Source organism: Bos indicus x Bos taurus, chromosome 27 (assembly GCF_003369695.1).
Source record: "Bos indicus x Bos taurus breed Angus x Brahman F1 hybrid chromosome 27, Bos_hybrid_MaternalHap_v2.0, whole genome shotgun sequence".
NCBI classification, from domain to species: domain Eukaryota; kingdom Metazoa; phylum Chordata; class Mammalia; order Artiodactyla; family Bovidae; genus Bos; species Bos indicus x Bos taurus.
This window is the reverse complement of record NC_040102.1, coordinates 13662258-13686055: the sequence shown is the minus strand read 5'-3', so window position 1 is coordinate 13686055 and position 23798 is coordinate 13662258. Positions and strand designations below refer to the sequence as shown.

The 23798-nt window shown below is 39.7% G+C and overlaps 1 protein-coding gene across 15 annotated transcripts in view; it reads right to left on the bottom strand.

Moving 5' to 3' along the window:
- Positions 1–23798, bottom strand: part of TENM3 (teneurin transmembrane protein 3) — a 2746241-nt gene that overhangs the window by 53068 nt on the left and 2669375 nt on the right. For 12 of the 15 annotated variants that reach the window (XM_027530163.1, XM_027530171.1, XM_027530169.1 and 9 more), the window contains 7 exons: positions 20966–21182; positions 19836–19955; positions 18753–19014; positions 14662–14929; positions 13248–13391; positions 6012–6261; positions 5284–5304 (listed from right to left, as the gene is read on the bottom strand). In XM_027530163.1, coding sequence (XP_027385964.1) covers positions 5284–5304; positions 6012–6261; positions 13248–13391; positions 14662–14929; positions 18753–19014; positions 19836–19955; positions 20966–21182 — 1282 coding nt within the window. The remainder of the gene's footprint in view (positions 1–5283; positions 5305–6011; positions 6262–13247; positions 13392–14661; positions 14930–18752; positions 19015–19835; positions 19956–20965; positions 21183–23798) is intronic. The other 3 variants (XM_027530173.1, XM_027530174.1, XM_027530179.1) reach the window with 1 other exon arrangement.

The following is a 23798-nucleotide window of genomic DNA, read 5'->3' as shown; positions in this document are numbered from 1 at the left end:
GGCTCCTCTGTCTGTGGGATTCTCCAGGCAAGAATACCAGAGTGGGTTGCCATTTCCTTCTCTAGGGGGTCTTCCTGACCCAGGGATTGAACCTGCGTCTCCTGCATGGACAGGTGGATTCTTTACTGCTGGGTCACCAGGGAAGCCCAGGTAGGATTCTATCATCTGATACAAGGAACATGATATTGGAGGGTAAAGAGGAAGAAGCATCTGTAAAGAATTTTCATTTTTTAAGCTAAATGAAGAAGCTCTGATGAGCTGAAATACCTTGGTTTTGTTAAATCAATTTTGATAAATTAGTTACTAAGCAAATGAATCCCTAATTTTTGTCAATGATTATTATCATCTGTTTGATGATGTGGACTTAAAAGCCTTATTTTTTTATTTTTCTTACATCTTTCTCTTTCTCATCACTTACACACTGTGTCCATTCTCTGCCTTCCTTTATCTCATCAGCTGATTCCTTCATGACTCCTCAGACTATTTCAGGTACCTAGCATCTCATGGTTTCACATAACAGCTTCCTAACTGATCTTCATGTCATTGTGGACACTGACACCAGATTCATCTTCCTAAAAGGCCACTCTGAGATGCTGCTATCTTATTCAACATCAGACCACGGTTCCCCACTGTCTGCTACTCTGCAGGACCGGAGAGTAACTCCTTAGAGCCATCAAGGCCCTGAGCTCTCTGACCTTAACCTGCCTTCCTACTGATCTCTCGTTACTACCAACACGGTCATTTTGATGTTATCATAATTTTGAACTGGATTGAGTTTCTCTTAGAACATGTCCCACTCATCTCTTGTGAGCAAGTAACTTGACTTGTTCTATATTCTTTCTTCATGACTGCTCTCCTTTCTCCTGGTTGTTCTGTGTCAGCAGATTTCATTTTAGACCTGCGTCAAATCAACCTTCCAGGAAACTTTCCTTAAACACACCCCCATTTCCCCGTAATCTCTCCCTTCACAGACAGTGAAAAAGTGTTAGTCGCTCAGTTGTATCTGACTCATTGCAACACTATGGACTGCCAGGCTCCTCTGTCCATGGAATTATTTAGGCCAGAACACTGGAATGGTTTGCCATTCCCTTCTCCAGGGGATCTTCCTGACCCAGGGATCAAACCTGGGTCTCCCACATTGCAGGCAGATTCTTTACCATGTGAGCCACCAGAGAAGCCTCCACATATTTACTCTCGAAATACAAGCCATGTGATTAGGTGTCAAAGAGTGATATTGATGATGTCATTTAGTCTGTTACATGTACATCTTGTTCTCCCTACCGGATTGTGAGTTCTGAGAGCATGGACTTTGTCTCAATACTACAATCTGTCCAAGAACCCAGCACATGGTATGTGATCAGTCAACACAGATTTAATAAAGACGGATATCAATTTAAAACCTAAACCATTGTGTTTTACATGGATGGCACATAAAGCAAATGCAAGAGTCCATGTTTAGCAGGGATAATGTACAGAGAAGGATGATGAGAGAGGGATTACAATGAGCACCACTGCCAAACATCATGTGCTAATACAGAATGAGTTCATTGTACAAAGTATTGTTAATAATGTAGCTCTAATCTCACAAACTTTTTTCTAGAGAGATGACAGTTCTACATAATTTATCAAATGATTGTGAAATAAATATAGCTTTTTATAAATCCAGGGAATTAGCCTATAGAAACCTGGCCGCTTGGACAGATGAAAACGGACTATGTGGTATAGTATAAATAAATTAAAAGACGCTTACTCCTTGGAAGGAAAGTTATGACCAACCTAGACAGCATATTAAAAAGCAGAGACATTACTTTTGCCAACAAAGGTCCGTATAGTCAAGGCTATGGTTTTTCCAGTAGTCATATATGGATGTGAGAGTTGGATTCTCAAGAAAGCTGAGCGCCGAAGAATTGATGCTTTTGAACTGTGGTACTGGAGAAGACTCTTCAGAGTCTCTTGGACTGCAAGGAGATCCAACCAGTCTATCCTAAAGGAGATCAGTCCTGGGTGTTCATTGGAAGGACTGATGTTGAAGCTGATGCTCCAATACTTTGGCCACCTGATGTGTTGAACTGACTCATTGGAAAAGACCCTGTTGCTGGGAAAGATTGAAGGTGGGAGGAGAAGGGGACGACAGAGGATGAGATGGTTGGATGGCATCACTGGTTCAATGGACATGAGTTTGAGCAAACTCCTGGAGTTGGTGATGGACAGGGAGGCCTGGCGTGCTGCAGTCCATGGGGTTGCAAAGAGTAGGACGTGACTGAGCAACTGAACTGAACTGAACTGATGTGGTATAGTGTAAAGAACACGCTTTTCAGACTGGTTCAAATCTCTGTTCCCCATTTCTTAGTTATGTATCTTGGGGGAAGAGGCATAACCTCCTTGAGCCTCTCTTAGTTCCTGTGTAACCTTGAAGGGCTGCTGTGTGGGTGTGCAACACTGTATCTGGCACTGTGCCTGGCCTGGAACAGCCCAGCCTGTTAAAAAGGTGGCTGTTTTGATCATTTTTTCTGTATTGCCTCCAGCGTTTCTGCATTTAGTTGGTGTACACACCAGCTTGTCTTCTCTTCTCCACAGTTACTAAAAAGACCAGGCCAGAACAATTTTGATATTCAGCTGTGGTTTCTAACAGCAGAGCTTTTCATGCTTAGAAGTCTGGAGAAATTCTGTGCTAGTTTCTGCATGTGGCTGGGCTATTAGTTGCTAGCGTAAGATCAACAGGGGAGCTTAGGTGAAGGTCTTGGGACTGTGGATATGGGTCGTATGGGTATGTGACAGCTACACATCTTTTAGCTGACCTTTGCTTTTTATTTCCTAGTTGTCAATCTCTGCACAAAGGTTTAATTGAGTCACATGGATTTATTCATCTCAAGGACTTCACGTTAACTATCACTAACTTTTCTATCCAATATCATTGTATTACTTATTTTAATGGCCAAACTAGATTGAGCATGTCCAATATACCTTGCCTTTTTTTCTTTTTGCTAGCTTTACTTTCAAACATATTCCGCCCCCCCATCCTTTTTTTTTTTTTTTTGCTGTCCTGAGGAAACCTTCTCAGTTAAAAAGTGTCCATACATTATACAAGCTTGTCCTGTACCTTCTCAGCTAAGTGTACAGAGCAAATAGAATCAGGAAAACTTTGGAGCCTATATATTTGCTTCAACGACATTCATTTTGAGCCCTGAAGAAAGTCTTTTCCTCCATAATAATGTCAGTGGAAACACTTCTTCTTAAAACTCAAATCTATTAATTCTCTCAACTTAGGAAAATACACAGTTTAAATGGGGTTTAAAGCCAGCAAATTTGGAAAACTCAGCAGTGGCCACAGGACTCAAAAAGGTCAGTTTTCATTCTAATCCCAAAGAAAGGCAATGCCAAAGAATGCTCAAACTACTGCACAATTGCACTCATCTCACATGCTAGTAAAGTAATGTTCAAAATTCTGCAAGCCAGGCTTCAGCAATATGTGAACCGTGAACTTTCAGATGTTCAAGCTGGTTTTAGAAAAGGCAGAGGAACCAGAGATCAAATTACCAACATCCGCTGGATCATCAAAAAAGCAAGAGAGTTTCAGGAAAATATCTATTTCTACTTTATTGACTATGCCAAAGCCTTTGACTGTGTGGATCACAATAAACTGTGGGAAATTCTGAAAGAGATGGGAATACCAGACCACCTGACCTGCCTCTTGAGAAACCTATATGCAGGTCAGGAAGCAACAGTTAGAACTGGACATGGACAACAGACTGGTTCCAAATAGGAAAAGGAGTTCGTCAAGGCTGTATATTGTCACCCCGCTTATTATACTTATATGCAGAGTACATCATGAGAAATGCTGGGCTGGAAGAAGCACAAGCTGGAATCAAGATTGCCGGGAGAAATATCAATAACCTCAGAAATGCAGTTGACACCACCCTTATGGCAGAAAGTGAAGAGGAACTAAAAAGCCTCTGATGAAAGTGAAACAGAAGAGAGAAAAAGTTAGCTTAAAGCTCAACATTTAGAAAACGAAGATCATGGCATCTGGTCCCATCACTTCATGGCAAATAGATGGGGAAACAGTGTCAGACTTCAGTTTTGGGGGCTCCAAAATCACTGCAGATGGTGACTGCAGCCATGAAATTAAAAGACACTTATTCCTTGGAAGGAAAGTTATGACCAACCTAGATAGCATATTCAAAAGCAGAGATATTGCTTTGCCAACAAAGGTCAGTCTAGTCAAGGCTATGGTTTTTCCAGTGGTCATGTATGGATGTGAGACTATGAAGAAAGCTGAGCACCGAAGAATTGATGCTTTTGAACTGTGGTGTTGGAGAAGACTCTTGAGAGTCTCCTGGACTGCAAGGAGATCCAACCCGTCCATCCTAAAGGAGATCAGTCCTGGGTGTTCATTGGAAGGACTGATGCTGAAGCTGAAACTCCAATACTTTGGCCACCTCATGTGAAGAGTTGACTCATTGGAAAAGACCCTGATGCTGGGAGGGATTGGGGGCAGGAGGAGAAGGGGACGACAGAGAATGAGATGGCTGGATGGCATCACTGACTCGATGGACGTTGAGTCTGAGTGAACTCCGGGAGTTGGTGATGGACAGGGAGGCCTGGCATGCTGTGATTCATGGGGTTGCAAAGAGTCAGACACGACTGAGTGACTGAACTGAACTGAAATACACAGTTTAAACTACAGCAGCAATGAATTTACCAGGAAGTCAGTAAAGCTTAACCTTTAGGGCTCCTCCACTTGTACGAGTTCCTTCCAAGTCCAAGGGCCCCTGGCAGCATGTTCATGGGACCTTATGTTTTAAAAAATTCACCAAAGTAAACTATCTTTAGTTTCTTCTTCTTTAACCTAGGCCCCCTAATTGAATAAGCTTTGGGCCCCATAGAGCAGATCTGCCCTGGCTATTGGTCAAACTGAACGCTCCTCAAACTCTCCCAAGTGTGCTTCAAATGTTGTTCTGTTCAATACGGCTTACAGTCAGTACCTGAAATTTACAGGTTTCTTTTTTGTTACACAGAGATGCTCATTATGATGGTTTTCTGTGACAAAATTTAATCTGTTAGCCAACGCAAAAATATTTTTCAAATTATATTGCACAATATAGGCTTTGCAATATGCTGTATCATAATAGTTCATTTGTGCGGTTTTCATTCCTTAGATGTTCTTGGCTGCTGAATTTCCTCTCATGATAAAATGTTCTTAGAAAACAATGTCAGAGAGACAAGTTGACACATACGAAGGACATTCAAAAATACACAATAACCTTTAAGCAAGATGCTTACCTATGTCTAAAATCTTTATTTCTTGGTGGAAGCAGATAAAAAAGGTGGAGAAAAAAAGCATAGTTAGAAAAGGTTTCTATATAATGAACTGAATACTGAGATTTTAATTATTTTATGGAAAATTGCTAACTTAAGCAGAACTAACACTGGAATGAATTTTGTAGGTCAAGGCTTATCAAACAATTTATAGAACAGAATGATTTTGATAAACATGCCTAATGAACAAAGCAAAAACAGCAATTTGTTACTTTAACTACTGGCATTATGGTTAATGAGTTAACCCAACTTGAAGATTTGATATTCCAGTTGAAAGTTATAGGCTTAGTTTGTTTACTGTTATGTCCTAATATTGTAGGAAAATATTTTATGCTTTAATTTCAACCAATGTGAAATAAAGGTGTAACAACTTATAACACAAGGTTTTTCTAAAGATAACTATAGAAATTTAAAACCCATAGTTCTAGCTTATTGGAGTATAGAAAATTCACTGGAACCGGTGAGATTTTTATATCCTAAGTTAGTTTATACTCTTTCATACATTTATGGCACAATATACACGTGTTGGGCTTTTCCAAATTTGAACCAAGAATTTCACTGCTTTCTAAGGAGAATTTTAAACACTAGAAAGGTATGTTTAAGTAAATAAATTAGTACACCATATGCAACATTATTTCAAAATAAAAGCATGTTTCACTATGATCAAAACCCCCAAATAAGGAGAGACATACCTTAGTTCTAAAACGCTTGTTACGTTTCCAGAAGGGAATATGCGCCGAACATAGTTGAAATCCCCCACGTACAGACTGCCGTCGATCCCACACGCCAAAGCCACTGGGGCCAAGAGTTTATTACCATCGGCTTGACCGTTGCAGCTCGGGCACGAGATGCTGCGCCTTCTTCCATTGCCCATGATACTGCTCACCACGGGGGGCTGCTGGGAGATAAACTGATTCTCCCCGTTTCCCTTGTACAGGATACCTGGATGAGATAAAATGCATTTTTCTTACGATAAAAGGATTGGGGCTAGTGCACTGGGACGACCCAGAGGGATGGTATGGGGAGGGAGGAGGGAGGAGGGTTCAGGATGGGGAACACATGTATACCTGTGGCGGATTCATTTTGATATTTGGCAAAACTAATACAATTATGTAAAGTTTAAAAATAAAATTAAATTAAAAAAAAAAAAAGGAGTAAAGTTGAAAAGTTACCAGGTTCAGTACAGAAGCCACAGTTTGGTGCCTTTTCGATTTGGACTGGGAAAACTTTTATCTAAAGTTCTTTCAGAAAAAGCTCCATTCAATGACCCACTGTAAAATATTATATAATAAGATATATGCTGCTGCTGCTGCTGCTAAGTCGCTTCAGTCGTGTCCGACTCTGTGCGACCCCATAGACAGCAGCTCACTAGGCTCCCACGTCCCTGGGATTCTCCACGCAAGAACACTGGAGTGGGTTGACATTTCCTTCTCCAACACATGAAAGTGAGAAATGAAAGTGAAGTCACTCAGCCGTGTCCAACTCTTAGCGACTCCATGGACTGCAGCCCACCAGGCTTCTCCATCCATGGGATTTTCCAGGCAAGAGTACTGGGGTGCCATTGCCTTCTCCGAATAAGATATATAGGAGAGAGCAAAAAATGCTATCCGTTATTGGTTTAAAGAATGTCAGGTGAAAGAAACAAAGGCCTAACAAGAAAAATTAGAAACTGAGTTCTCGACACCAGTGATTCTCAAACTTGGCTACACGTTGGAACTGACAGGGAAGTTGTATAAACTACTCATGCTGGGATCTCATCCCGAGGGATTCTGATGTAATTGATCTGGGGTGCAGCCTTGGTATTGAGATTTTTAAAAGCTCTCCAGATGATCTTAATGTGCACGCAGCCAAATTTGACAACCATCTCTACACAATGTTCTTTGAAAGTGAGAGTCGCTCAGTCCTGTCTGACTCTTTGCGACCCCATGGACTATACAGTCCATGGAATTCTCCAGGCCAGAATACTGGAGTGGGTAGCCTTTCTCTTCTCCAGGGGATCTTCCCAACCCAGGGATCGAACCCAGGTCTCCCGCAATGTTCTTTAGGGTGCAGCAAGTTTGCCTAATTGTTAAATGATGTTGAAAACATTCCATATGAACCCAACTAATAAAAATATGTACCAACAATATGACTTTCTTCCTTAGGAGTTTATCACTGAGTTGTAAAAAAATTAAATACACTTTACAGAAAACAAAGCTAGAAAATATATATCAAACCTTTAACATATTACTATACCATGAAAGAGTATTTTTCTTGCTTATACTTCAACTTGATATGAAAATGCATGCACATGTAATTATTCAAAATTTCAGACATTACAAAATTGGGAAGGGCAGTTTATCATTTAAAGTGAATTTTGCTTTTAGATGTGAAAATACCAATAATTTTAAGGCAAGATGCCAGTCTGCTCCATTTTGGTCTTCAACAAAAAGCTGAGAAAAAAAAATCCTAAATAAATATTTTCAAAGTGAGAAACTAGATGTGAGTGGAGATTCTGATTTTACTCATTTACCATTATTAAACATAGTTCACCGGTTGCATTTTGCTATGATGTAACTGGATGGTCAGCTGTTATTGTTCCACATGTTCAAGACACTTCTCAATATGTTATTATCTGTAAACCACCTGCTGTTTATACATTTTTTTTTAACAGATATACTGTTAAAAGAATCAATCCCAAGAAAGTACCAACAGGAAGCTTGAGAAAGTGTTTTTTCTTCCCACTTGGGGGTAATTTTAAAGTGAAGAAGAAAGCAGAATAATGGTGTTCCTCTTAGAGCTCAGCATTTTTTAGGTGAATTCTGCCGTTACTTTTCTAATGCTCTGCCACATGGGTGATGTAATAATCATGGCGAATTTACATAAAGAAATCAGGACTGAAAAAACAAGTTTATTCAAATTTAGGGAAAATCGTCTAAATAAGGCTTGATCATAAAAACAGACAAACGGCATTTTGCCTTGAATATTCAAAGAACACATTAATGATCCCTAAGACCTTTCTGTGATTGCGTTATTCGACAGTGATGGAACTATAATTTCCTAGAACAGCCAGTTCTGTAATTTTCATCAGAAAATCCTACAAGTCAGCCTATGGCTCGCCCGCATCTGATTCAGTCATTACTTAGAACGATCGGTCTTTCATGATTCTCCTCTGTTATGACAGAATAGAAAGATGAACGTTAGAATATTTATTTCCATGTTCCAGGGTGCCTGCGCAAACACCTGTCACTGTCTATATTTCTGCCTTCTCGTCTTCCTTACTGTATTTCCATTGCTCGTCCACCTTGTCACGATTACAAATCACTTTGTTTATTCGATTAGACACACGTCACTTTGAAAAGCCACTACTTGTCAAACTGCTCTGGGATAACATTTGAAATCGCATTCAGTTCACTCTGTGAAGTAGGTTACCTCGCATTTTAAAATAATATATATTTTATCATTTATAACTTTTGGGGGAGGATGGAATTTGGGGTCAATTTTTACATCTGATCTGTTATTTTAATAAAATTTAACCATCTATTATTCTCTGGAAGAATGTGTGTGTGTATTTTTATTAAATGTATCCACATACAGAACATTTATGAGTTTCTTATTCTTCCTGAATATTACACTGAGTGCTGAATATCATACATATGGCTTTTCCTGAAGTTTTTGGCTTGTAGTCTTTTTACTGGTTCATAATTTCTTGAGTGAAATCTTGTGGCTAACTGGTTATGAACTTTACCCGAAAATCTCATAATAATGAAAACACGTGGAGGTTTTTCTCTGGGTTTGTTTATAAAGAACTTCTGGAACCTTCCCTGGTGGCTCAGGTGGTGAAGAATCTGTCCTGCAATGCAGGAGACTTGGGTTCGATCCCTGGGTTGGGAAGGTCGCCTGGAGAAGGGAATGGGTACCCACTCCAGCAGTCTTGCCTAGAGAATCCCATCGACAGGAGCCTGGTAGGCTACAGTCCATGGAGTTGCAAAGAATCAGACACGACTGAGCGACTTTCACAGCAACAGGAGGAACACAGCAATACGTCAAACCATGTGAAATATAATTGGAGAGACTATCAAAATGTATCCTTTACTTATTTCAATTTTTTGGCCATGCCATGTGGCATGTGGGATCTTAGTTCCCCGACAGGGACTGAACGCACATTCTCTGCATTGGCAGCACAGTCTTAATTGCTGGACCACCAGGGAAGTCATAACCGTAGAGAATTTAATCAAGAGTGGCCACTGGCATGGCTAGCACAAGGCTTTGCATTTTAAAAGACTGAGGTTAAGCCTCGTGTGTAACATCAGAGGCGGAAACCACCATTGCTTTAGACACTGCTAATGATCAGACAGGACATGTGGGACAATCTTTTTCTTACTATTGATTAACGCATTCAATTCTCTTCTGGAGAAGAGAATGTTCAAGTCCTGGATTTAGAAGTTTAAAATGTATCCTCTTCAACTCCAATGAACATTTTTTTCAAAACAAAAAGAACCAGTATCAAAGCAACATTAATTAGAAAAAGTACCCATCAATCATAGTTAAATATTTATTTAGTTGTACTGGATGCTTGACTCAACATTCTGTACCTCTGAAAACTTCTGCTAAGACAAAAGCTAATTTTGACAAGACCGTGAAATCTCCTTCTTTGGCTGTTTGTAAGAGAAGAGCAGAGAGTTACTAGCATGGTAAGACTTAATTTCAGTTCAGTTCAGTTGCTCAGTCATGTCTTACTCTTTGAGACCTCATGGACTGCAGCATATGCCAGACTTCCCTGTCCATCACCAACTCTGGGAGCTTGTTCAAACTCATGTCCATGAAGTCCATAATGCCATCCAGCCATCTCATCCTCTGTCATCCCCTTCTCCTCTTGCCTTCAATCTTTCCCAGCATCGGGGTCTTTTGCAATGAGTCAGTTCTTAATATCAGATGGCCAAAGTATTGGAGCTTCAGCTTCAGCATCAGTCTTCCAATGAATATTCAGGATTGATTTCCTTTAGGATTAACTGGTTTGATCTCTTTGCAGTCCAAGGGACTCTCAAGAGTCTTCTCCAACACCATAGTTCAAAAGCATCAGTTTTTCGATGCTTAGCTTTCTTTATGGTCCAACTCTCACATCCATACATGACTGTTGGAAAAACCATAGCTTTGACTATACGGACCTTTGTTGGCAAAGTGCTGTCTCTGCTTTTTAATATGCTGCCTAGGTTGGTCTTAGCTTTTCTTCCAAGAAGCAAGTGTCTTTTAATTACATGGCTACAGCCACCATCTGCACTGATTTTGGAACCCAATATCACTGTTTCCCCACCTATTTGCCATCAAGATGGGACCAGATGCCATGATCTTTGGTTTTTGAATGTTGAATTTTAATCCAGCTTTTTCACTCTCCTCTTTCACTTTCATCAAGAGGCTCTTTAGTTCTTCTTCGCTTTCTGCCATAAGAGTGGTGTCATCTGCATGTCTGAAGTGACTGGTATTTCTCCTGGCAATCTTGATTCCAGCTTGTGCTTCACTCAGCCCAGCATTTCTCATGATGTACTGTGCATACATCTGACTCAATGGATATGAGTTTGAGTAAACTCCAGGAGTTGGTGATGGACAGGGAAGCCTGGTGTGCTGCAGTCCATGGGGTCGCAAACAGTCATACATGACTGAGTGACTGAACTGAACTGAACTGAGCATTTAAGTTAAATAAGCAGGGTTACAATAGACAGCCTTGACTTACTCCTTTTCTAATTTGGAACCAGTCCACTGTTCCATGTCCGGATCTAACTGTTACTTTTTGACCTGCATACAGATTTCTCAGGAGGCAGGTCAGGTGGTCTGATATTCCCATCTCTAAGCATTTTCCACAGTTTGTTGTGATCTACACAAAGGTTTTGGCATAGTAGATGAAGCAGATGTTTTTCTGGAACTCTCTTGCTTTTTCTATGATCCAGTGGATGTTGGCAACTTGATATCTGGTTCCTCTGTCTTTTCTAAATCCAGCTTGGACATCTGGAAGTTCTTGGTTCACATTCTGTTGAAGCCTGGCTTGGAGAATTTTGAGCATTACTTTGCTTGGATGAGATGAGTGCAATTGTGCAGTAGTTTGAACATTCTTCGGCATTGCCTTTCTTTGGGATTGGAATGAAAACTGACCTTTTCCACGTCCCATGGCCACTGCTGAATTTTCCAAATTTGCTGGCATATTGAGGGCAGCACTTTCACAGCATCATCTTTTAGGATTTGAAATAGCTCAACTGGAATTCCATCACCTCCACTAGCATTGTTCGTAGTGATGCTTCCTAAAGCCCACTTGACTTCGCATTCCAGGATGTATGGCTCTAGGTGAGTGATCACACCATCGTGGTTATCTGGGTCATTAAGATCTTTTTTGTATGGTCATTAAGTTCTTCTGTGTATTCATGCCATCTCTTCTTAATGTCTTCTGCTTCTGTTAGGTCCATACCATTTCTGTCCTTTACTGTGCCTATCTTTGCATGAAATGTTCCCTTGGTATCTCTTATTTTAGAGCAAGTTACCTTAAGGTTCTGCCTTTCTAGCAAAGTTGTTGAGTTGCTAAGTTGTGTCTGACTTTGCAACCCCATGGACTGTAGCCCACCAGGCTCCTCTCTCTATGGGAATGTACTTGTATATTATCTGAGATGTAGCCAAAGAAAGTAAAAGTGATAGTTGCTCAGTTGTGTCTGACTCTGCAACCCCATGGGCTATGCTGTCTATGGAATTCTTCAGGTCAGAATACTGGAGTGGGTAGCCTTTCCCTTCTCCAGGGGATCTTCCCAACCCAGGGGTCAAACCCAGGTCTCCTGCACTGCAGGTGGATTCTTTACCAGCTGAGCTACCAGGGAAGCTAGCCAGGATGTGGGTAAATGTTGGTAATACAGCAAAGACAACATAATTTGTTTAACGTAATTAATGTTCTTTATGACATGAAGTTGGTCACATTTTGCAAGTAATTTATATCTCTTGGTTTATGAGATCTGACATGTGTTTCTCAGAGCATATTTATCTATCAGATCTACAACAAGTAATACTCTTTAATTCTTGCTTTCCTTTTTCCAGAGTATTTTTTCCTAATATTTGTAAAGTCAAAAAACAGTATATATAATCCAGTTTGAGTGGGAAGTTTTTCTTTCCCTCAAATGCAATCTAAGAAGAACTGAAAAAATTCTAGATAGTGAGAACGGGCTACTTTTTTAAAGATTAAGATCTATTAGAGCAATGGCACCCCACTCCAGTACTCTTGCCTGGAAAATCCCATGGACAGAGGAGCCTGGTAGGCTGCAGCCCATGGGGTCACGAAGAGTCAGACATGACTGAGCGACTTCACTTTCACTTTTCACTTTCATGCATTGGAGAAGGAAATGGCAACCCCCTCCAGTGTTCTTGCCTGGAGAATCCCAGGGACGGGGGAGCCTGGTGGGCTGCCATCTCTGGGGTTGCACAGAGTTGGACACGACTGAAGCAACTTAGCAGCAGCAGCAACAGAAATATTTTTGTAAAGCCACTTGGAATTTTAGTTTTTTCTTTACTTAAAAAATCCCCCTCCCTCCATTTTTCATAAACCTACCTAAAGCACTCTGGATCAACTCAAGTACTTTCTAGGAAAACTATATTGGTGATGAGACCATGAACACTGTGAAGTTTATTACACAGTTTCCATTTTAAGCTTTTATAGTCTTTAATCTATTTATGATTTTGGTCATACAATGTGGCATGTGGGAACTTGGTTTCCCAACCAGGGATCAAACCCATGTCCCCTGCAGTGGAAGCATGGAGTCTAAACCTCTGGACCACCAGGGAATTCCTTGAAGTCTTTAAAAATATACTTTTTGTCCCCCTGCTAATTCTGATCCTATAGCATGCATGGGATAAAATGTTGCTCCAATTTAACTGGTTTGAAAGTGAATGATATTGACTATCTGTGGACAAGCTCTTACCGTTCTGAACATCCAACACATGATGCTTATTTAATGTCCAACCGCCCATATTGGAAGCATCCAGTTCGTAGCCTTGCAAAATGGCAGTCCTCTTCTCCCACAGAGTCAGGTCCAAACACGACTCATATTCGTATCCCACTGACACTGGAATCAGAACAAATCATGGTTCATCTTCCCAGCCGCAGGCAGAAATGCAATTTATTTTATTATCTTGATAAAACTGCTTTTTTCACAGATGTGCTCTGGAGATGATATTTCCACTTATTTGTGAACAGAGTTTATTTTTTATATGAGAAGATTTGATCATATAAAAGGTGGTTTTTGAAAAAAAAAATGATCTCCAAATATTATTTTTGTATTGACTTAATAGAAAACTAGTATTTTTCCCTACACCACTTTTTCACAAAGGGTCCATAGTACAAAATGAAGCTCAGGTTGAGCAACTGGGGAAGTCATTAGTTAGAATGATAAATCAGCCCCAAATGTGATCAGACAATAACAACAAAAAGCACTATTTACTATCTGAATAATCAGAGATGCTTAGTCTCCAAGAGTATTAAGCTATGGAAAATATTTATGCTAAGTAAGATTTAATAGAGCAAACAAAGATAGCCAGGTTACAACATTATATTCACATGCTCTTATCAGGAATAAACAATAAAATTAGCAGCAGATTAATAGGAACAAGTCTCAAAAGGAAAACTTCAGAGTTCACAATGAAGCATGGATTTTAAAATTTAGAACAAAGTGAAGGGAGAAGAGGCAATTATCTGATCTGAACAAATTCCAGTCCAAATTACATATTAATTTCAAGATAAAATGCCTACTGTATTTTCAGGTAACATGTTTTCCTTTCATTTTTGGTATTCTGAGCCTGAGCCTGGAGCCACAGTATGCATATCTCAACAGATCAAACTCTGATTGCATTGTCCCCTCATGCGGCGAAACAACTGGTTTGATGGTTCATGAATATCATCCTGCTGAAGTGACTGGTCCTTCCAGTCAGAAGAGCTGAAATAATTTTTGGACATAAATGTTGTCTGATGTCATGTTAAAATATCATTATGACTTGAAACTACATGTTGTTAGATACTGAAAATGTAAAAAAGGTTAATGAAAATTGAGATAAAATTATAAAGGAAAGAAGAAAATGAAAAAAGGAAGGGACATGATGAGGAAGAAAAACATGAAAAAAAGGATATGAAAACCTGAAATTTCACATTCATCATATGGAATCACATTCCTTTTTCTTATGGTAGATCTAAACCAACCATTTACAACCTTTCTAGGCAACCTTACTGGCATCCTCTCTGCTTATCCACGGATTTCCTTGGATTGTAATGAATTTCATGTTAATTCTGAGTTCAAGACAGTGTTTTTGGTGCTGAATATAATACATTTACAAGGGACTTACCAACAGCTTCAGACAGACCATAGACCTTTTGATTATATGCATCTGTTTTATCCCATATAAACGTATAGGCCAAGTTCGGTGACGCAGGAAACCACTTTTGAAAGAGTCTTCCTACGACAGCCACCATCAGATGCACCTTCATTAAATTAAATGGGATAACAGACTGGGTCATGGTGATCTTAAGTACTGACTTATACCCGGCAGCCCTGGAACTCAGGTAGGAAAGTTTCAAGTCTGTTCCTGGAATTGTGGTTTCTTCATGGAGGACCTAGGTTTCAAAAGAAAGCAGAAGTTGCAAACGGGGATCACGTATGACTATTAGGTAAAATACATTGAAAAGAATGCAGCAAAGCAATTAACAATAAGATAAGATCCTAAAGAGTCACTATCCACAAAGATGCATTTGAGATGTTATCTTATTCAATAATTAAAAATAACGCTGCTGCCAGCTCAATTTTTCTCCTCCTAAAAGCGTCCTGTCATTTATCTTGAATTAATCACAGTTCAGGTGTTACTTCTAATACAGGAAATTTTGTGACTGCTCCATCAGGCTGACATGCACTGCCTTGTTAGTTTATAGTCACCGTGGATTCTCACTAACCCATCTTTCACCCCCGTTGCCCTGGAGAATTAGAGCAGACGTTTGTAAGATGGTTCGCTCAGCACAGAAATATGGCCCAGGCCAAAGATCTGGCCCACGCCAGCTGGCTCATTTCGGGGTTAAAGCTACATCTACAGCCTCATCAACTGACTGGTCACAGCCCAGAAAGACAGGAATGGTAACAAAACAGACCAATTCACTTGGGATAAACTGTAGCAAACTCCATATTCATGTTGGAAGGTAATATAACAACAGCACACTCCCATAATTAGTTAAACATTGAGCTTGGACTCATCGCTGATTTTTGATATGATGGTACATGAACTAATATTTTCAAGTTGCATAAATTTCCCCCCAGAGAACAATTAATGTATGTTGAATGTCTGCAAAAGACGCTCGATATACACTGCTTGAATTGAAATGAATGTAAAGAGTTAATATAATTACCTGCCTAAAAATTATCTGTTACAAATTTTAAAAATCATATTCCTAACCCCACAATGTACCCATCAGTGTGACTTGCTCAATGAATACCAATAAATTTATCCTGACATATGCAAAAATACATTATGCCGAAACAGGATTTCAGTATTTTGAAAAAAATCTATGCTATGTTGTATATAAAATAAATCCAAATAATTCAGATTCTACTTGCTAATAGTGCTCCTATTAGTTTGGTTAATAATAATAGCTCTTCTTAGGGTCAGGCTTCCCTGGTGGCTCAGATGGTGAAGAATCCATCTATAATGCAGGAGACCCGGGTTTGATTCCTGGGTCAGGAAGATCCCCTGGAGAAGGGAATGGCTATCCACTCCAGCATTCTTGCCTAGAAAATCCCATGGACAGAGGAGCCTGGTGGGGTACAGTCCACAGGGTCGCAAAGAGTCAGACATGACTGAGAGACCAACGCTTTCACTTTCACTTGGGCTTACTACCTCTTGTGTAATGCACAAGGCTATCTACGCTTAAGAATACACCCCAGGAGCTTATCACCTTCTCTACTAAGAATTAAATAGCATTCTCAAAGGTTTCCTCAGATTGCGCTAGGAATATTCATTGCTGCTGCTGCTGCTGCTAAGTCGCTTCAGTCGCGTCCGACTCTGTGCGACCCCATAGACAGCCGACCAGGCTCCCCCGTCCCTGGGATTCTCCAGGCAGGAACACTGGAGTGGGTTGCCATTTCCTTCTCCAAGGAATATTCATTACTCAGACTTAAAGGACTACCTTTTTGTGTTGGAAAAGTCTTAAAATAGCGATTCAGGGTTCAGTAGTGTTTCTCTTCCTCCCAACTCCTCTCACATGAAACAGGAATGATGTATGTCTGTCATACAAATGTTAATAACTTAAGTAGGACCCTTTGGTTCAGGGTGAATCATCTTAACAGAACTCACTGTTCCGTATCATTGGGGGTGCAACATTGGTGCCTTAGTTTGAAAAACAGATTCTGTGACTTGGATGGCCCTGAAAATGTAAGTGATTATAACTTAAAGCGTATCATTTATTTCCTCTTATTTTCAAAATAATTTCACATAAATTTGATAGGTTTCCTATAGATACCTTCATGAATATATACTGTGATCTCCCAGGAGTTAATATCTCTATTTCAAAATATGTTATTCCTAATTTTAATAACTGATTTCTGTCTTTGTCATCATTAGCTTACTTCACTGGAACAAATAATCTGTAATTTAACTCATTAAAACGTGTTTCTCCAAGGTAATTTAATTTGACCAACTATTTTGCACTAGTGGAAAAGCGAATCAAGCCAGAGTGGAAAAACCAACCATTAAGCTGATTGTATGGTTCTTACCGCTTCTTACCCCCAATCACCTTTATCCAAGACACCATTATTTCTCCTACTACTGAGACTGCCTTCTGACTGGTCTCTTTGTTTCAACCCTTGCCCTAAATAGAATATTCTCAGCACAGCAACTGCAACGATCTTTTAAAGAAGCAAATAAGAAACTGTACTTGGTCTGCCTAAAATCCTCTCACAGCTTCCAATTACTCAGTGATCACAGGAAAAGTCCTCATCCTCGCCATGGTCTTCAGTGATCTGAGACATCATCTCCTTCATTTCAGCCACACCTGCCAGCTTCTCTGCCGTTCTGTGAACAGGCCCAGTTTTTGTTCTTCCCCTTCTGTTTGTTCAGTTGCTAAGCTGTATCTGACTCTTTCTGGACCCCATGGACTACAAAGCCTGCTAGGCTACTCTGTCCATGGGATTTCTCAGGCAAGAACACTGAAGTGGGTTGGCATTTCCTCGGATATTGGATCTTCCCAGCCCAGGGATCAAACCCATGTCTCCTGCACTGCAGGCAGATTATTTACACTGAGCCACCAGGGAAGCCTGTTCTTCCCTTGGAGCTTTTGAACTTGCTCTTTGCTCTGCTTGGAATGACCTTCTATTTTCCAGGTTTGTTCTTTCTCTTCTCAAAGTTTCTGCTGAAGTGTAATCTCATCAAAGAGATCTTCTGGGACCATGCTATATAAAACTGCAATTCCATCCACTTTACCCTGCTTTATTATTTTAATTAAGTCTTATTCACAACTTGACATATATTTGTTTGTTTTCAGTCTCTCTGTGTAAATTGGCAAACTTCTTGGAAGCAGGTACTTCATCTGATTGGTATACTGCTTTGTTTCTTTATAAGAGCGCCTGGTGCAGAACAGGGATTTCAATAAATATTTGAAGAATAAACGCGGCCAAGCTGTTCAGTGCTGTTGTATTTTAAAGACCACATGTTTTTACTCAGCTGTTTACATATGAAGTCCATTATCGCTGTACTTAATGTCCTGCCTTTAAGATCTGAAAGTTATTTCTAATTGGAAACATACAGGAAGGAAAACAATCCCCTGATATTTCAGCAGACAAAAATGAATAGTGCAAACATGGTTTAAAACTTATATAATTTTTTCCCTGTGAAAAATATGGCTTTACGAACTACATCATTAACCCTATATTATTAGGGTTTAAGACATGATACCATGTTTTAAAAATATTGTGAGAAAATCAATGAACATTTTCTATGGAGATTCATCTGTTTTAACGTATCTTCTGCTTACAATAATAATTAAACAGTAAAACATTGAGAATAATGACCACGTACAGTAGCACTTGGTATAATGTCAGTTAGGAGGTCAGATACATGGCAGGCACTAAAAGCCTTTTCCAATGAATGAATCAATGAGCAAAGACATTACTAGCTGTTGCACTTAAAGCTGTTTTCCCATCTGGCTACAGCTAATAAATAGACACAGATGAATCTTGAAGAAGAAGTATTTTGAACAGATCTTTAAGAAATAGATATCCTAATATAATAACTCTTATTTACTACACACACACATACACACCCCACATTCTACATGTCGTTTCAGAGGATTACTTAGGATAGCACTGAAATTCTGTAATCCTTTAAAAAAAATTCTTTGGAAACCACGTGATCTGAAAATGGTTTGCTGCAAAGCACTGCCGGCTAGAACAGTCTACCTGTGTCTCGGGAATAATGGGACTGTCTTCAGGAGATGATCTAAAAAAGGTGGATAAAGGCGAGGACACGATGATAGGATTGGGCCTCACAAAGCCACTCAGATCACAGCTGGGAATGTCGTTTTCTTCTTTCTTCATGACAAGGGTATCCATCACATAAAAGACATTCCATGGAATCCACACAGTGTGATACTGGGTGAGGAACGGGGATCGTTCAAACACCAACGTCAGAGAAGCTCCGCCATTTGCCACCAAGTCAAACCTAGGAAAACACAAGACATATTTAGTGAACTACCTGGATCTTGTGTAACTCTCAACACTCGCCTCCTTAAATCAATATGCTTTATAAGAAAGACCTTTTTCTCTCAACTTTTACATGAAATAGTTTAAAATCTATGAGAATATTAAAAGAATTATACAATGACCATCTATATATCCTTCAGTTCAGTTCAGTCGCTCAGTCGTGTCCAACTCTTTGTGACCCTATGGACTGCAGCATGCCAGGCTTCCCTGTCCATCACCAATTCTTGGAGTTTACTGCAACTCACGCATATATCCTTAACCTAGATTAACTAACTTACTAACATTTGTACAAGCGTGCTTTATCTATCCACTCCTTTTCTAGAACCATCTGAACTACAAAGTCTCACTCTCAAATATTCAACATGGGGGCTTCCCTGGCGGTCCAGTGGTTAAGACTCTGCCTTCCAATGCAGGGGGGCACTTGTTCGATCTCTGGTCTGGGAACAAAGGTCCTATGTGCTGTGGGGTGTGACCAAAAATTACAAAAATTTTTTTTCAAAATGAATCTTCTGAGACAAAGAAAGAACATTCTCCTATAAAACCACAATACTTTTATTATGCCTTAGAAAATGAGATCAACTTTTAAAACCTACATGAATATATAACTTTAAATTTTTGCCACCACATACTGTCACAGATCTCTGATCTAAAGGTTGTTGTGTTCAGACTAAAAGGGACATTAAAGCATCATGCCTGGTAATTAAAAAAAAAAAGCCTAGTCTTTATACTCTTTATACTTAAAATACTTCGAAGAAATATAGGGTGCTGGAACTAACTTACATTCCGTCCTGGCGGGTAATAGTATATCCGTACTCTGGATAATGGAAAAATGAGACATTCACTCCAATAAGTGGAGTTCCATCAGCAGTCAGCACTTGGCCTCTGATGACGGACGCTAGGCTATGAGAAAAGTAGAAGAATTAGACTGAACATTTATCTCCTCAGACAAACATTATCATGATGTAGAGATAATTCAACCCAAGGATAAAATAACAGTATCATAAGGCACTTGTATTCACAAAAACCAGACTGGAAACACTCCCAAGACAGTGTTCCTTATAATTCACTGCAATCCACATTCTTGAAATACCTGGTGTTTACCCTGTGTTTTAATTCACTGCAATCTGGGTTTTGGAGAGTTATCAAGACCAATAATTTAGAGATGAATTTTTTAAATTATAAACTGTGCGTTTTTTCGTAAGTCATATATCTGGTGCTTGCATGAAGGAAAGTATACTTTCCAATTAATTCCAAGGCAATCCGGAAACCCGCAGGGACCGAGAAGTACAAGATTTAAGGGGGCAATGAGGAACATTTGTGCAACAACTTTTAATCAACTGCTGGGTCTAACTGCATTAATGCTGTTAAATTGCTGCAGACCCAGGAGTTCTGGTGTAAATCATCTTCTTTTGCTCAGTGAGACACAAGACACCTGCTTTCACTTACTGGTTTATTTTCAAGTCATTACTGCTCTGCAAAGCACCAGGCCAACAGCTCATGCAATCTTACTGCCATGCTGTTAGCAGTTCCATTACATTAATTCATAATTTATATTATTTAGTGAGCTCAGCTTAAAAAAAAGCGCACTCCTGTTTTGCCTTTTGGGGTCTTTTCATTGCTTCTTTTGAAACACTTCCAACTGTGCTAAGAAAATCAACCAGTTAAATGAGGATTTATTGACTCCTTAATGGGATGTCCTGTTATGCTTCCGGTACTGAAATTGACAAAGTATGTGAACTGTGTCAAAAATGCTTGAAACATGAAGTTTGGTGAAGGATGTGCCGAACGATGAAAAACTACATTTTAAAAAAGGCACTTTCCTCAAATTTGCAGTCATCAGCATTTTATATTAAGGGCTTATAACTGTTGATAATATCATTACGAATCTATGTAAGGAAAAGTGTATTAACCTCTTATTGAAAGGACTTTCTCCAGGTATGACGTGGGTGCTATCAGATCCTATGAGAAAACTGATGCGGTCATAGAAGGATTTGGCAGCTTGCTGAGATGGTGACTGTAAGCTTTGGCTGATGATATCTTGGGGGTCAGGCAGTCCCCGACAGTAAGGCTGATTTTGGCAGGAACTCTGTAAACAGCAATCAGGATCCATGCAGTCAATAAGTCCATCTGTAGAGAGAGATGTAAACCAGTTAGAAAATTCCTCTTTTTCGGCCATGATGCAGAATAAGTTTTGCTTGTTGACTGGCTATTTTTTTTCACATTCAACTATTTGTTCCTCCTATCTAACAGTAATTTCTGGCATCCTTTTTGAAATCAAATACAATAGCTACAGTTGCTTTCATAGACAGTAAATGTTTGCAATGGAGATGACTGAAAAGAATTATATAATGTTGGTTCTGAATAAAAAATAAATGACTGTTTAGAACAATGTATTACAGGCAGATCTCATTTTATTGCCCTTGGCAGATGTTGAGGTTTTTCTTTTTTAACAAATCAGAGGTTTGTGGCAACACTGCATGGAGCAAGTCTATTGGTGCCATTTTTTCAAACAGCATCTGCTCACTTTGTGTCTCTGTTACATTCTGGTAATTCTTGTGATTTTCCACTTTTGCATTATTATTGTATTTGTGATGGTGATCAGTGAACTCTGGTGTTACTGTTTTAATTGTTTTAACTGTTTAATTGTTTTAACTGTTTAATTGTTTTAAGGTGCCACTAACCGCGCCAGAATACGGTGCACTTGGACAACTACTGTGTGTGTAGACCGCTCCACTGACTGACAACTACTGTGTGTGTGCAAACCATTCCATCAACTGATAATACTGTGTGTATGCAAACCATTCCATCGACTGATAATACTGTGTGTGTGCAAACCACTCCACTGGCTGATAATACTGGGTGTGTGCAAACCACTCCACTGGCTGATAATACTGTGTGTATGCAAACCATTCCATCGACTGATAATACTGGGTGTGCAGACCATTCCACTGACCGACAATACTGTGTGTGTAGACCGCTCCACTGACTGATAATACTGGGTGTGCAGACCACTCCACTGACTGATAATACTGTGTGTGTGCAGAGCGCTCCACTGACTAATACTGTGTGTGTGCAGACCACGCCACTGACTGATAATACTGTGTGTGTGCAGACCGCTCCACTGACTGGCTGTTCTCCCACCTAAAATTTGGGAAAAGGTCCGAAAATGGAAGTCTGTGAAATACTAATACAAATTAACATATAATAGATGAGATGAGCCAGTCACCTTTCAAGGAAATCATTTTCCCAAGGATGGTAAACATTAGTTGCTCAGTTGTACCCTACTCTTGGTGACCCCATGGACTGTATCCTGCCAGACTCTTCTGTCCATGGGGATTCTCCAGGCAAGAATTACTGGAGTGGTAGCCATTTCCTTTTCCAGGGGATCTTCCTGACCCAGGGATCGAACCTGTGTCTCTTGCATTGCAGGTAGATTCTTTACTGTCTGAGCCACCATGGAAGCCCAAGGATGGTAAAGTATATTTCAAATATAATTAAGTCATTTCTCAAAATTTAAACTGGAACCTGAGCTCTATTAATATGCCTCCTGTAAAATGAAGATGTTAATAAAAATATGGGTAATGTAAATAAGCTATAATATTGAAAATGATAAGAAATCTATCACTCAAAATTGACCTACAGGTGTTGGTGACATAAAAAGAATAAAGGTTAGAATCTTCCCGAGCCTTCTCCAGGAACATCAAAAGGAAACCATATTCAATGGGTCATGTAAGAATTTTGTTTGAAACATATAAACCATTCCATTAGCAGATGAGAGTGTTAGGATAATGGTTTCATGACATTATTCTTTAAGGTCATTTTTCAGTGACCAGTTGATATGTGAATTTTGATCTGTTTGGCTACTACATTTCTCAGTACAGATTAATAAAAACAGTTTCTGCAGACTTTAATCACCATTGGGAGAATGGACAAAATAATTGCTGCTGCTGCTGCTGCTAAGTCGCTTCAGTCGTGTCCGACTCTGTGAGACACCATAGACGGCAGCCCACCAGGCTCCCCCGTCCCTGGGATTCTCTAGGCAAGAACACTGGAGTGGGTTGCCATTTCCTTCTCCAATGCAGGAAAGTGAAAAGTGAAAGTGAAGGCGCTCAGTCGTGTCTGACTCTTAGCGACCCCATGGACTGCAGCCCACCAGGCTTCTCTGTCCATGGGATTTTCCAGGCAAGAGTACTGGAGTGGGGTGCCATTGCCTTCTCCGGGACAAAATCATTAGAAAATCTTAAAACCTAAGTTTCAGGTCTCAGCGTGACTTTATTATGGCAAACTCAGCTGAAAATATCTGGTTGACCAATGTTTTATTTACACAGGTGTTTTGAAAATGTTTATTAAAAAAAAAATACACTAGGTTTTTTTTTCTTTTTTGCTTTAGGCTACTCTTATTAATAGAACATACGCTTGCCCATTCATTATCTGAAAGCAAACTGAGACAAAATAAAACAGACTAAGTTGAATCATATTGCCCAGTCTATAAGTAGGTCAACAACAACACAGATAAGGTAAGAAACAGATGAGTGGCCTGGCTCAGTGTCCTTCAATCATTTTACCCACCTGAAAAAGAATGTTGTGAACACCTGTGGTTTCTCCTAACACTCATTCTGCTTTCTTTGGAGCTACTCTGAATTTTCATTTGGACAGCCAGTCCTCCTCAACTTTCGGTTTATGTGCTTATCTCCCTTTGTGTTTGGTTCAGAAATGGACATGGGACCTAATCTGTCAAACTGG